Source organism: Clavelina lepadiformis, chromosome 9, assembly GCF_947623445.1.
Source record: "Clavelina lepadiformis chromosome 9, kaClaLepa1.1, whole genome shotgun sequence".
In the NCBI taxonomy this organism is placed as follows: domain Eukaryota; kingdom Metazoa; phylum Chordata; class Ascidiacea; order Aplousobranchia; family Clavelinidae; genus Clavelina; species Clavelina lepadiformis.
This window is the reverse complement of record NC_135248.1, coordinates 9,725,603-9,740,624: the sequence shown is the minus strand read 5'-3', so window position 1 is coordinate 9,740,624 and position 15,022 is coordinate 9,725,603. Positions and strand designations below refer to the sequence as shown.

At 35.3% G+C, this 15,022-nt stretch overlaps 1 protein-coding gene and 1 long non-coding RNA gene across 4 annotated transcripts; both read left to right on the top strand.

Moving 5' to 3' along the window:
- Positions 1–896: 896 nt before the first annotated feature.
- Positions 897–14,769, top strand: LOC143470503 (xylulose kinase-like). Of its 3 annotated transcripts, none has more exons than XM_076968676.1 (14): positions 897–996; positions 6,010–6,100; positions 6,538–6,680; positions 8,232–8,380; positions 9,075–9,207; positions 9,519–9,619; positions 9,845–9,935; positions 10,680–10,787; positions 10,865–10,995; positions 11,106–11,221; positions 11,351–11,424; positions 14,043–14,198; positions 14,266–14,353; positions 14,490–14,769. In XM_076968676.1, exons 2-14 carry the CDS (start codon positions 6,043–6,045, stop codon positions 14,627–14,629), a joined length of 1,488 nt encoding a protein of 495 aa, XP_076824791.1. In that variant the 5' UTR covers positions 897–996; positions 6,010–6,042; the 3' UTR covers positions 14,630–14,769. The 3 variants fall into 3 exon arrangements, with proteins under 3 accessions (XP_076824791.1, XP_076824789.1, XP_076824790.1); XM_076968674.1 differs by lacking the exon at positions 897–996 and adding an exon at positions 4,253–4,390; XM_076968675.1 differs by lacking the exon at positions 897–996 and adding an exon at positions 4,432–5,133.
- LOC143470504 (uncharacterized) lies at positions 3,574–3,877 on the top strand. The gene is made up of 2 exons (XR_013119371.1): positions 3,574–3,743; positions 3,830–3,877. It is a non-coding gene; the product is annotated as an uncharacterized LOC143470504 (long non-coding RNA).
- Positions 14,770–15,022: the final 253 nt, after the last annotated feature.

Here is a 15,022-nt window from a genome sequence, read left to right as displayed (position 1 = left end):
TTTAGCCAATGATGGAGCTGCAGCGGCCTGGGTGGTAATTTTTAATACCATTACATCACTTCTTGCAAAAGTTTTTTTCTAGTTATTGATTGAAGTTTATGAATTTGATTTTTAATAAACACTTCAATTGCCGTTTGATATTTGGAAACTTGCTCTGAATAAGTTTGTGTGAGCATTCCTTTTTAGTACGTTTTTAGCTTCTATGCTAATAAGAAGTCTTTAACGGAAATGTCCGCTTCTTAACTTTAACACTGATTTATGATCTATGTCTTAATGCGTCAGCTTTAGATATAGGTATATAACTCACATTGTCTAACCCTTATTTTTACCCATTGCACCTGCTACGATTCGCTAAAAGACAAGATATGATTTAGTAGCCTAATCACGTTTTTTGATGATTCGACTTCACTCAAGTTAACGGTTCTAAATGGATTGACTTTGCTCGAGCCAAGGTCCAAAACGACCCGAGTCACGTTATGACGATTGTGACGGCAAAAATGACAAATTTAAGAAATAAAATTGGATATTTTTCAAAACTATTACAACTCTCTGTAAAAAGTTTTAACCAGACTAATTTGTAGACATGAACGAATTCGCCTAATAGTCACCAGTTTAATGCAACGCATAACGTGACCTAAAAATAGTTTTTACGTTAAAGACATTGTCTTGAATTAGGTCGACTCGATTGGCAAAGTAAATTGACTCGACTTGAATCGAGTCAGAAAAAAATGTCTTGGTTACAACCCTTCCTAATACTATAATGGCTTAGGTTTGTTTGTTGTTGTTTTTGTATCGACTCGCAGAAGGGAAATTCCCACTTAGCAAGTTGCTTGCAACACGTATAGTGGTTGGAGGTTTGCCATTCTGGTTTGGACTATTTTATACATAGGCAAGGGGATTGACTATAGACCAGGGTTTCCCAATCGGGAGCTATGGGGCGTTTTATCTGTGGCCATCAGAAAATGCCTCACTGGTGAGATATAGTGTAGTACAAAGGTGGGCAAACTTCGGCTCGCCGACGTGTTTTTTGTGGCCCTTTTAGGCTATAGCTGAATAGTAATATCCATTATTGTTCATTATCCATGCATTGTTTACCGTATTTGTATTGACAATACTGAATTTTTGGCTCGCTATTGTTTGTAGTTTTCCGCAAGGGACTCTTTCATTGAACAAGTTTTCCCACCCCTGGTGTAGTATTAGGGGAAGACAAGACAAAGTGGGACACAAGTTTCGGATATCACTAAAAGGCTGCAAAGGCTGTAATGAAATAAGGCGTTTCCCAACGAACTTCTGAAATGAAACATTAAAAAAGCGATTTGCAGAGATAATGCGAGAGTAAAAACTAAAAAAAAGTCTTATATCAACAAAAGTAAAGGGGCTGAAAACAACCAGTTTAGAAGGGGGTAAAACGAAACAAATGGAGAAGGACTGAAAATAACGAGATTGGAAAAGGCTGAAAACAATTGATTTGCAATCTCCATGTCTAGCTTAGACAACTCATCTGTTGGTCTTGGTGATTCACTCATAGAAGTGTGAGCTTATATAACGTGAAGGTGATAGGAGTTAAAATGTTTGACATGAAACACGCTACAAGTCGTAGCAAGTGCAATGAGAAAAATCAATGTTTAGACAATGGGAGATACATATGGGCATATGGCTAAAGCTCAAACATTGAAACATGGATATATAAACAATGTTAAGGTTAAGAAATGGGCATTTCTAATAAAGACCTCTTATCACAATAGATGCTGGAAAAAAATTAGAATGTACTAAAGGGAGTGCTCACACAAGGTTTTTCAGAGCAATTTTCCAAATTTCAAACAACAGCTGAAGTGTTTATCAAAAATCAAATTCATAAACTTCAATCAATGACCAGAAAACACTTTTTGCACGAAATGATGTAATGGTATTAAAAAATACCATCCAGGCTGCTGCAGCTTTACATACAGTTGCACCTATGAGCATCAAGTTCGGGGGGACCCAGTTTTCATACAGGTCTATAAAAAGGTTATATACAAATGCCCTCTGATTGGACTTCTTTATTGACATAGAAAAATTTAGTGTTTCTGAACTGGCAGATTATTTGAAAGGATTTGGAGAAATCACTTCACATTATGGCCAGACATAATTTTAGTTCTTTACAATCCAAAACTGCTTAAGCGTTCAAAGGAAATAATGAAAACATCTTCCAAAACCGGGTCTCTTCAGCCTTTGTCATATGCTACAACTTTTTATCTCGGATGTTTCTACCTTTCTGTCTTGGTAGTCAGAAACATCTTTTTTGAGAAAGACCCAGTACCCCCAGTAGCTGTGTTAAGTCATGAAAGAAAGTTTAGTGAGTACCATAAATTTTTTGTAAAAAAGATTTTTCCTGATCTGGGTCTTAATCACATGAAGCGTATTTCAATAGTGACTAACCATGAGCCTGTATTGTAAATGCAATAAACAAGAACTTCCCTGATTTGCCATTGCACTTATGTTTTAACCACATCAAGTTGAGGATATTGAAATGTGGTTAAAAGCTCTTAAAGGTTAAGAAAGATGACATCAAGATCTATAAAGATGACGTGGAGCGATTGCTTTTCTGTGACAGTTTGGAATTATTTCAGGATGAACTAGCTGAAAGCAAACTGAAGTGGTCTGCAGCCTTTAAAGGTTATTTTCAAAACAAACTTTAAAATGATTTAATACACCTTAGTTGTCACTTTTTATATGATACGTTTTCCGCATTTCAATTGGTGTACTGTACTAATAATATAACCGAATCTTTTAACCAAATACTTAAAGTGTGGAATGAGTGGCAGGAAGTACCCAACAATGTCATGGCTCTGTGTCTTTACAAAATACAAGTTTATTATATGTATGAGTTTTGTCGAGGTTCATGTGGAATGGGAAATTACACCCTGAAAGGTGATCACAAAGTCAGAAAAGTAGAAAAATGCTAATTTATTTTTGAAAAAGTTTCATCATTGGAAACAATTGTAAAAGATATCAAAGAATCTTATGATCCTCCTCCACCTTATGTTGAAAAGTCTGATACTTTCAGCCTATCTCAAACAGCGTTAGCCAAACACTGTGTGGCAAATGGTCGTGTTTCCCGTTGCCCTGAAATTTAGACTTTTGCTGAAAAAATATCTGCTGAAGGTGTAAAGCTCAATCCGCCTGTATGCTCTTGTAGAAGCACTGGAAAGTGCTTTCGTATATCAGCTGTGGAAATGTCAATTGGTTTGAATATGGGGGATAAAAATTTCAATTGTCTGGCACAACTTAAAAATAAAAATTGTCCAAAGAAAGTAAGTCTGGGTGCAAACAACCTCAACCCAGAAATTATGTTTATGTAATTGACCCTACCCCAAACTCAGCATGGCATCAAACTTTCTTTACTTCAACACCAAAACAGAAACAAGACAAACCTACCCTTTTATAGCTAACAGGTATGTCGACAAAGGATCACAGGGTGGAGGAAAATGTTCTTGATTTGGTTTCTTTCATTTTAGAGGACCCAAAGAAAAACAATGACGAATTAGTTGTTCTGCACGGAAATCATTTTTCTCCAAATCAGATGATGTAAAAATGAAAAATGATGATTCCATTGACTCGGCAGTGAAATCAGGTGTTAATGCTGCTAATGAAAGGAAAAGTGTTGACTCACATTCTTTTGATGTTACTGACTTGGACATGCCACCTGAACCTTGGAATAACATGTATGGAAAAAGTGACAAGAAGTGTCATATTCTAAGCAGGCAAGTGCGCCAAAGCATCAAAAGAGTTGAAAATAACGAATTGTTAGACAATCTTTTGATAGAATTGTGTCTCACATATTTTATAGATAAGTCTCAGCCGAGATGGAAAAAGTCTGATATTTCCATCTCAGTTATATGCCATTTTTTCAAAGAAAAACCTAAATAGACGTCAGGTATTTGTAAATTTTATTGCGATTGCTGAACGACTAAACAGTGACCAAATAATCTTCCCAGTAAATGAAAATGAGGGTCATTGACTTCTATGGACTTGTGAATTTTCACCAAAGGCTGTTTATATAGTCAACTTTTCGCTTATTGGGTGAAACAGTGTGCAAGAAATTGCACAAAATATGTTTTGTCTCATTTCTGCATTATATGCTGCTGGAAATGCATGTTTTTCTGCGGAAGAGTTGACCTGATTGTGATATACATGTGTCATAGACAATTCCTATTGTGTCTGGGGTGGGTATCAGTTGAGCTCATTCAACGAAACAGAAGCAAGAAAATGGGTTCAATGCATCATTTGTCTGCAGTATGATACAAGAATATAGCAGGTATCAATGAAAAAACGAAAGAAGCAAACAAATGGTGTACTTAGCAACATGGTAGCCTCAGTCTTGAAGAGATGTGAGAATCTGCAACTTAAGGTAAGGTTTTTCACCTGAAGAAGCAAGCTTATGCTTGCGAAAGCTCGTGTCGATAAATATGACGTTAACCTTAAGAGTGCCAAACTATATCCTGTTTCTTATTTTAATTTAAAATTTGGTTAACACGGTTCAGACAACATCACCAGAATATATGTTACATAACCATATGTAATCATTGGCATATATGCACAGGCTTAATGAGAAAAACCAAGATTGGAAAACCTGCCATCACAGTATAGTATACTGGCTTGCTACTTGCCACTTATCAACGTAATTCTAAACATTGAAAATGTAAAGATATCCTGAAGCTTATCACTAATCCATTATTTTAAGTAAACTTGCAACCACCTAAGCTAATTACTTATAAATAGACATCATTTTGAGGTGACTGTTTTAATGGTTGTGTTAAAGTTTAGAACAACTGAGGTAATAGATTAGTGATATCTTTCCGTATTAGGTACCACAACGTTTATGCCAAAGGCATATGAAATTTGTTTATAAAAGTGGAAGTTGTTAGTGAAGGTATAAAGTTAATCCAGCTTGAGCTTTCGCAAAAGGCGATGAAACAAAAATGAGATTTTTTGTGAAACCTCATGCTGCTTAATTCGTTAACCAACATTTTTTCGTTCAATCTAGCTCAATCACAGGTAACCTTTGTGTTTAAATACTTATAAATTAGTATCGAAATGGATGAAACTGATGTATCTGGCACGTATCTAGGGTTTGATTTCAGCACACAGCAGGTATGGTTAAGTTTCACTTCAAAGTTTACACTTCTAAGCATGTAGAAAATCTAAAATATTCAAGAGACTTTTCATATAATGGATGCATATATAGTGGGTAATCGTATATATCGGATGAAAAATCGATCCGAAAAAGTCCGAATCGAAACTTCATCATGACTGCGTACCTTGTTCTTACCGATACATTATGGATGTATGTCTTGGACATTGTTTTGTCCTAATACCTCTTTGTTAAAAGTAAATGTAAATGACATTTGGTGCCCGGCGAGATACTCATGCACATTCAAAATTTACCTCTTTACGATAAAGTGTGTTAATTATTGTGACTAACCAAACATGTCTGAAGGGTAGTTGATCAACTGAGTGACAGTTCATTTGAGTGACACATTGGTAAGTACTGTTCAAACTACAGTAATGGGTTAGGGTGAGAGTGAGGGTGAGGGTTAAGGTTAAGGTTAATTATGTCACTTGAATGAATAATTTATGTCATAATTATGTCACTCAAATGAACTGTCACTCAGATGATATACAACCGTCTGAAGTAAACACAACGTGTAACCTACAATAAATTTTATGGACAAGTTTTCTCCAGTGTAGCTAGAAAGGTTTTAACGGCATAATTCCAGCTTTTCTGGCCCAATAAGGCAACAGCCTCTTGAATAGAATGAACCTCTTTTTTAACCTTTTTACTGACTCGAGTTCTAAAGGCAAGTTAACTTCACAAATTCTGTTTGTTAGCTTGTATTTAATTTAAGCATTTTGATGAAGATCCGTTAAGTTGCTTTGAGTTAAGAGCTTTAACTGCAATATATTTCATAAACAGAGTGCATATATTGATAAATGAATTTTCATTTACAAACAACCCTTTGGTTTTAGGTAAAAATTCTTGCAACAGATCACAATCTACAGATGATGAAAGAAGTGAGTGTTCATTTTGATTCAGAATTACCACAATATAACACGAAAGGTAATCCATGATTTTTGTACATTTAAATGGTTGCTTAAAATTTTTGTCGGTTACTGCTCAAATATATAATTGTAATGAGAAACAATATAACATGCTCAAAGCTGTGCTGAATAATTATCCTCAGCTTTTGGAAATTGCCTGAATTGTTTTTTATTCTCAAGATTTTAAGTTTAGTTTAGTTGAAATGAGATGCTGAAGCTCACTGGAGCCTTGCTCCGACACTTCTGTGAGCTCCAGCTCAAACATGAAATATGAAAGGAATTGATAGGCTTTTGTCAGGCCCTACAAGGCTCTGGTACCTTTCAATGAGATATTGTACCCCTGGTTAAGCGAGATGACTTCAACAAAATCCACTTGTTAATGATACTATTGTACAGTTTATCGCAGAAAATTTGTTGGTCTACTAATTGAAAAGTTTGTGTCTAATTTTTTAATAGGTGGTGCTATTATGCAAAATGACAGGATAACAGTCACAGCCCCAACAGAAATGTGGGTTCAAGCATTAGACTTGGCTCTAGATAAAATGAAGCAAAGCGGATTCGATTTCTCTACTGTTGTTGCAGTATCTGGTACTGGACAGGTTAGTAAGTAGATCTAGTCAAAGGTGTAAATTCTTTGAGAAAAAATGACAAATTTGGGAGCAGCAGATTAGAAAATATATGGTGTTTTCCATTGTGGGAATGTAAGAGAATCACAGGGTTAATTTCTTGCGTACTGCAGTTATGTAATGCATTATTGTAATGTAATTACATTACATTATGTAATGCATTATCATTATGCATCTATATAATGACTGGTCTGTGTTTTCACAGTTATGACAATTGTACTCCAAACACACTATGCCTTCATTTATAAAATATAAACGTAAAACGATTTTCTTGGCATAATTTAAGCAAATGCACTTCATTGAAGGTGCCATCTATTCACAAGTAATTTCCGAAACAGTTCTAAGAACAAGGCAATCCTATATTTGAAGAAAATTTTAAAGTTTAATTTTTTTATTTAGACACAAAACTCAACAAAACAGAACAGTGGTCTTCCGGTAATCTAATCGTTGACAACTTATTGGGTGACCTTTATTGGTGACCCCAAAGTTTATTTTCCATTTTTTGTTTAAAATCCCTGTTAACAAATTTTCAAAGACTGCTAAAACTTGTTTAATGCCACCTTTTTTTGCAACTCGCATTTTGCTTCAATTCTTTAGACTTAATTAAAGAATTCTGCAGTTTAATAACGGTAAACTGCAAGGCAGATAAACGCATTAAACAAGAAAAATATATTATAATGTCATAGTTAAAGCGTTGCATTGTTGTCTTCTGTACCCCTTTTTGTTCTCTTGTCACTTGTATTTTTTTCGTTTCACACTTTCTGTTTTCATGTCTGTCTCCTGTAGCACTTCCTGCCCTTTTAGCTCTAGTGTTTTATTTTGTCTTTTTTTATCATCATTTGGCATGCCTTCTGCTCTCAGGGAAAGCAGAAGTGCTGCTTTCTGCTTTTATCTTCTTCATTTTGTTAATTGAACTTTCTGTTGATGTTTTCTCTTATCATACCATTACTTTTGATTTCAATGTATTGCTTATCTTCATGAGGCCCATTTCCTGATCTGTCCGACCACGCTTTCTGTGTTGGAATTACATAACAATTTATTTACATAACAATTGTTGTTGTTATCATTATTGCAAACTTGAAAAGGGAAAAGTTAAAACAGAAATCCCCAGCAGTATTCACTGCAGAAATCAAACTGCAACAATTAGTGAGGCTGTAAATACCTGTGAAGCCATTAAAATTATTGTGAGCCCAAAACAACAGTCCACGGGCTTTTGGCTAAGCTTAACTTTAAATGAACAATATCTCTTGATTATATTAGTTTTATTAAAAGTTTATATGGGATTAAACGTCTGGTAGTAAAGCGTGTTGACCTCTGGCCACCCCAATTTTGTGCTAGGGGGTGAAAACACTTATTTCACTGGGATTCGACGCCAAAAGATATATGAACTGTAGCTTTTAACGAATAAAGAACGGTATTTGTGTTTTCGTTTGATGCTTCAGTTTTATCTATTGTTTTTTATTATAATTGTAATAATGATTAAGGTAATCACTGGTCATCTGTAAATTATGTTGTTTCTACTAGCAACATGGTAGTGTTTACTGGAAGAATGGATCTCACGCCATCCTGCGAAGACTGGATGCAAAAATGACACTACATGAACAAGTGAAGCATTGCTTTTCGATCAAGGATTCTCCAATATGGATGGATTCAAGCACATATGCTGAATGCAGGTGATTGCACATATTTGAAATTAGTAAGATCAATGGATCAAGAAACATTGTACAGTGAAAGGTCATTAAGTCGAAGCTTGACGAACCGATTACATTGCTTTAGTCAATAAAGTTAAAGTTAGCTAAGGTTGGTGAAATTGGCAGCACTTAATGAAACGAAACAAAACTGGGCATTGCCTTGGTATAACAGTAATATTTTCACCCCTTTAAAATATCAAAACCTTTTAAATTTGCATTATTGCTGTAATTGACACTTTGTTACGATGTGAAGGGATATAGATTGACCAATTTCTACCAATGATTACCTTTGGGCATACAAAACACTTGGAGGCTACGCACAATTTCAATGTGAGCATTTTATAGAAATATAATTGTTTACATGGATTTAATGGGCAATTCACAAGATCCAGTTAAGTTACTCTGAGTTATCTCAAATTAATAAATTGAGTTAGCGAGCTTCCGCCACATGTCTCTACCTTTGGTTTTTACAGCTCAATCTTGTACAGTCATCTTTTGATTTTGTATGATACAAATATATCTGATTAATGTTTTTGAATAATTAATTAATAGTTGTACAGTCATCTCTTGATTTTGTACCATAAAAATATATCTCATTAATATTTTTGAATAATTAATAATCGTGTAGTATTTTTTGGATTACTTTTCTGTTACAATATTTTTTGCATTACTTTAGATATTTGGAAAAATGTGTTGGTGGCGCTCAGCAACTTGCTGATATAACTGGGTCAAGAGCATATGAAAGATTTACTGCGAACCAAATCAGAAAAGTGTTCTGTCGGCAAAGGGAAGCTTATGAAAAAACAGAGGTGATATGTTCCTTCTTAAACAACATACAGTGAAACTTGAGTAGAAGATTGTGTGCATGTTAGTTATCTACTTTATCTGATAAATAAAATATCAAAATATTTTGCTTTTTGCATACCAAATACCTCGTACAATTGCTGAATAAAAAAATGTAGGCTAGGACTGCCAGGCCATTAGTTGAACTTTTGAAGAAAATAAAATGAATCGCTTCATCAAGCTACTTGATTGTAATCTTAACTAGGTACCAGTAGGTGTGGATTTTGTAGTTGTATTAATTCCTTTGCCCTTAGCCCCTTACTCTTTGTTTTTGCAGAGAATTTCCTTGGTTAGCAGTTTTGCTGCTTCAATGTTGCTTGGAGATTATGCGCCCATTGACTATAGTGATGGAAGTGGAATGAACTTATTGAACTTAAAGTAAGGTAGGACTGGACGTGTAACATTGTTATTAAAAAAAATTAACGCTTTTTCAGGCAGTTCTTAGATTATTTTCTTTAAGAATGATTTCATTGTTTGGTAAGAAATTTCTGATTTACTTTTTTTTGACTCTGCTTGTAAGAGCTTGTAGTAGTATAGTTGGTTTTTTGGAAACTTTTTTTCCTAATCAAGTCTGCATTATCATGTGTACTTTATTTTGCAAAGGTTAAAAACATGGGATAAAACTTGTCTGTTGTCAGTGGCAGATAATCTGGAAGAAAAACTTGGGATTCCAGTTCCCTCTTCCACAGATTTGGTAAGAGTGCTAATACATGTTTTTATATTTTTGAGTTAACACAAAAATAGTATAACGAAGAAGGCTACGAACGGTATCATGTCGAAGCAATGGGTTACTTCAGTAGGCACTGTCAAAAGTAGACTGTAACATGTGAAATGATCGAGGGCGCTCACTGGCTTCCGTATGCAGTGCAGTACAAGCAGTTACAATCAGGTCATTAGAGAAAGAAGTCTCACAAATGTGTGCCAGACATCGCTCAATTCCAACACATTTTCTATTCCGATTAAGGCTGGGAAATTTTGTACGGTTTATGGCCGCGAAAAGTTCTTAGGGACTAAGAGACATTAGCCATCAGCTAAAAACATATATATAGGAGAGAATTTGGAGCAAAATGTTTGGTAATTCCTCAACTCGTGGAAATATGTTGCTCTATTTTTAATTCTTGAATAGTTTGTTTCCTTGATAAATTTCTGACTCCAGCATGACATACATACATTGCAAATATGACACTTTTCATCACGCTTAGGAATAAACAGTATTTTTGTCTGCATTTGACGATGTGACTTGTCATTTTGTGACTATGGCAGCTAACCATCAGCTAATAATTTATGCCATCCTGCTAGCGGTTAAAGAAAATCTGCTAAATACCAAGCCCTAATTCCGATGTTGGAACTTAATTTCACTTTTCGTTGGTAGTATTGATTAATACAGCCAAGACTGATCTTTTTAAATTTTTGGTAGCAATTATTTCTTGTCATATAGGGCTACATTTCCTCGTATTTCTGTCAACGATATGGATTTAACAGCAACTGCAAAGTGATTGCATTTACTGGAGACAACCCAGCTTCTTTGGCAGGCTGTCGGCTGCAAGTAAGCATTCTTAGCATAAAGCTTTAGATAAGAATATGTTGAAATGTAATTCAGTTGATACTTTACTTTTTTCACAGAAGGGTGATATCGTAGTTAGCCTTGGTACTTCTGATACTCTTATCCTGTGGCTTGATGAGCCACATCCGTCTACAGAAGGTCATATATTTATCAACCCAATAGATGATGATGCTTTTATGGCTCTGCTGTGGTAATATTGTTTATATCTGTCACATACAATAATGACATGCAATGTTGTGAGTGATTGCTTCAATAGTATTCCATAAAGCTTGACCCGCTTGTTACTTTATGCAATGACAGTTTCAAAAATGGTTCTCTGACACGTGAGAGATTTCGAGACAAATATGCAGGTGGTTCATGGGAAAATTTTTCTAAGGCTTTGCAAATGACAAAACCCACTAACAATGGAAATATTGGTAAATATTCAACCTACTCTTAACATACTATCTTGTTTAAAGTTTTCAACGTGTGTTTATATTACTGTTTATATTGCTAGATTTACTCACAGAGAAATTAATGGATATCTTTTCTTTAACTTTTGAAAGGAATTTACTTTGACGTGCAAGAAATAATCCCTGAAAGTGTTGGAGATCATCGATTTGATGGAAAAGATAAAAAGGTATAATTGTGGTAATTTTAGTCTTCGATATGGCATTTAGCTGGGCTTAAATTTTTAGTTGGAATTTGCGTACATAATGAACCATTGACAACCATTAGGTTCCAAATATCATGGTTTTAATTACAGTTAACATTAAAATCTCCTTTTCAGTATGTCATTAAACTGGGCTTATAAAAATCGCATCGTTGAACTTTTGCTATAACTGTGCTGAACAAATAGTATGATATTAACCTTTACCACTTTACAATAAAACGAAAACTTGTTTACACTATAAATATATGATTGATGTAGGCGACAAAACTCGGCAAGGGTCGAGATTTACAACCAGAATTATGTTAGCACGTTTACCAAGATTAAATACGCTTATGTCAATGTTAGATGATAGAAACTGATTGAAAAGAAAATAATATCAAAAAGTGCAGGAAAGTATTAAAACTTTTTTGTAATCAGAACTTTGATTACAAGCGCGATTGCCAAATGCCGATAAAAATATACATCTACGCAGAAGTGAGCACGAGCACCCTCGCTCCTTTTTTCAAAGTACTACAGGAACGGGAGTGCGCTCCTTTTTAAGGGTTACTCGCTCGTCGCTCGTTTTTGTGCACAAACAACCCTGTGAACGCATAACATGGATATACAAAAGGTTGAATTGCATAACATTTTAGGTTTTTGGACTATTGTAATACTGTAAATCTTATGTGATGAACAAAAAATGGATGCTTTGAGACTAATTTCACACACAATATTTGCTCCGCATAGTTAATGGCGACAAATAAACGCACAGCATATCAGAACTATGTTATGGCAGTTCGATATAAACGCTTTGTTTTTTTAAACTAACAACAGTTGTCATCATCGTATCATAATTTGCACGTTGCCGCGTTGTTTTTGTATCTTAACCGATATATGCTTTTAAAATACTGTTGCACGTAACTCGAAATTTAATTTCGTTAATTACGTGCCGCGTCCCCGTTGTTATTTATTGGCGAAGCGTATTTGTATCACAAGTAATTACTTAATATTGAGTTTGAGTTTCAGAAAATTTACGTTTCTTTTCAATGTCAGTCACTACATTTTTTCCAAAAAAAATCATCTCGTTGTCTTGTTTTATGTTAAAGGCAGGTTGTCATATAATTAAAGGTTATTATTATTATTATTAATCGGAATTTTCATAAAGTTTTCCCCAACTTAATTGCTTATCGTAATTTTATCGACATCGTGTGTGATTACTTTTGCACGAGACGCGATAGCGATATGTCACGTGGGCTTCGTGCAGCGTGATATTACATTAACAGTTTAGTTGTGTAACTGCCAAACTTGCCAAACTCGATTTATGGTCCTGGAAATAGTTATCAAAGGACAGTCATTACGTCACATCACAAATTTTTTTTGCAATTGCCCGATTTCGGAAAACGGCAATGTGGTCCAAGAGCCGAGTGCAGATATCGCACGCATTTCAGTTGCGTTTCACAGTGACTGCCACACATAAAACAAGTTAGTTGTCGATGTTTCATGTGTGTAAAATATACCAAACAAAGTAGGTTGCGCAATAACGTAATTTGTACCAAACCTTTGTAGCAGTAAATCCGTTACGTAATATACGTAAGTTTCGTATTATTCGTAATTATTGTCAATTACGTGCAACACTATTTAAAAGTGAAGAATTTTAAATTGTTCAACGTCGACATCTATAATTCTATGTTATTGATACTCTACTCGTCTATTAATCATTTGTAGAAAGTGTGACCAAAACAAAACCTTTCAGCATGGGATTTCACGAAAGTTCCTATATAAAACTCACAACAAATAATTAATGATAAGCAATTACAGTTGCAGTTAGACACACGTGTCATAATGCAAATTTACAATATACGAATGCGATTAGTGTTCAAAAATGAACCAGAGTGACAATATTTTTTAATTTCTGAAAAGTAGGGATTGGCCGATACGAACCCAAACCCGAATAGATTCGCCAAATATCGCCTTTATGGAAGATTCGGGCGAACACGAATACCAACAATGCCGAACCAGAATACAATATTACTTACAAATTTACTGACTTTCGTAAGAAATGATGATCTAGTTTTTCGACAATGCTAAACTAGAGTCAGCAGTACTTACAATGAAGATCGTTTACCTAACGATTTTGCTTTTTCAATCTTTTTTTAAACACTATTTTTCGAAAGAAAGCGATTTGTTTATCGATTAAGTCATTTTAGAAGCAAGACTTGACAACTTTTGGAGGAAATTTTATAGTTTGGTTCTAATATGAATAGATTCCGGGATTCGTTCGTGTCGACCTTCGTGATATTCGGGTTCGCACGAGCTCCGGTTACCGAGCAGGTTACGATTGTCACACATTCTTCTTTTTGTTTTGCCCAAGGGCATTACACAGGTAGAGCGCCACTGGGTGTAGAAAATAAAATACGAGCGGCATTTATTGCAAGGCCAGCGCTCGAACCACTCCGCTACCGTGCCAACAGGTTGATGAAATAGGCTTGTTAAGCAGTTTTTGAGACGAGTCAACCTATAATACACTAGATGTAAAACTATGGCAAATCTAAAAACATTGCTGTGTAATTTTTCCGCAATGATGTTATGAATCATATTCTTTTAAGGTTGTTGAATTTTCCAATGATGAAGAAATTCGAAGTCTAGTCGAAGGCCAGTTCATGGCCAAAAGGTTTCATGCCGAACAGCTTGGTCATAAACTCACTCCGCAGTCTCGAGTGTTGGCAACCGGCGGTGCATCAGCGAACCCTGAAATACTACAGGTATGTAAATGTGTACATTTTGCTTTTTTGCTACGTGGCCGATTTCAAACCTTTTGTCATATGACAGGTGCTCTCAGATGTTTTTCAAGCACCGGTTTATACGTTGGATACTTCAAATTCTGCTTGCTTGGGTTGTGCTTATCGAGCAAATCACGGTCAGACCTGCATGTGGTATCCATCATAAATGCTGTTTTTTTGTAACAAAATATTATATTATGAGTTTGATCTGGCAAAAACGTTCGTGTTTTTCAGTGTCATGAAGGCCTGAAATGTTTAAAACTTTTTATTCAGGTGTTATGGGCGGACATAAGACTGCTTTTGCTGATATTTTTCGCCAGCCGCCGAATTACAAGCTAGCCGCTAAACCAAGACCTGCAGATTATGACATCAAGCGGTACGGTCGCCTTGAAAATGCTATCATCCCGTTGTAAACCACACCGTTAATCCACGTGTTTGCTGCTGTTGTTAATTTTTATGGTGAAATTAGGTGTAATTCGAGCTTTGTGTTACTGTAACGCTCGAGTTTTTAATTCAAGTTCAATTGATGATATTAAAATTCCAATGCAGTGTTGTTTGCTTTTGATAAGGTTGTTAAAGGTCAGCTGCCAGCCTGGATTTGCATGGTGCCGTTGTGCCCAGGGGCCAAGCTTTGATGGGGGTCTTTTTATTAGTAAAACTGTGTGGTGAGCATGAAGTATTCTTTAGGAGGGTAAATGACCCTCTGAAAAAATTTAAAAATTTTGAAGTTTTTACGCCAATCTGCTGAAATAGGTTTGCCCTGGTTATATTTGTTAAAGACCTACAATTCTAGTGAGCTTTGTCAT

What these genes read in the sequence shown, in the direction of transcription:
- LOC143470503 (XM_076968674.1), top strand. Translation starts at nt 4,304, where the DNA reads ATGAAAAAACGAAAGAAGCAAACAAATGGTGTACTTAGCAACATGGTA. An exon ending in AAGCTTATGAAAAAACAGAG is followed by an intron (nt 9,208 to 9,518) that starts GTGATATGTTCC and finishes TTGTTTTTGCAG; the next exon opens with AGAATTTCCTTGGTTAGCAG. An exon ending in GCTTTTATGGCTCTGCTGTG is followed by an intron (nt 10,996 to 11,105) that starts GTAATATTGTTT and finishes ATGCAATGACAG; the next exon opens with TTTCAAAAATGGTTCTCTGA.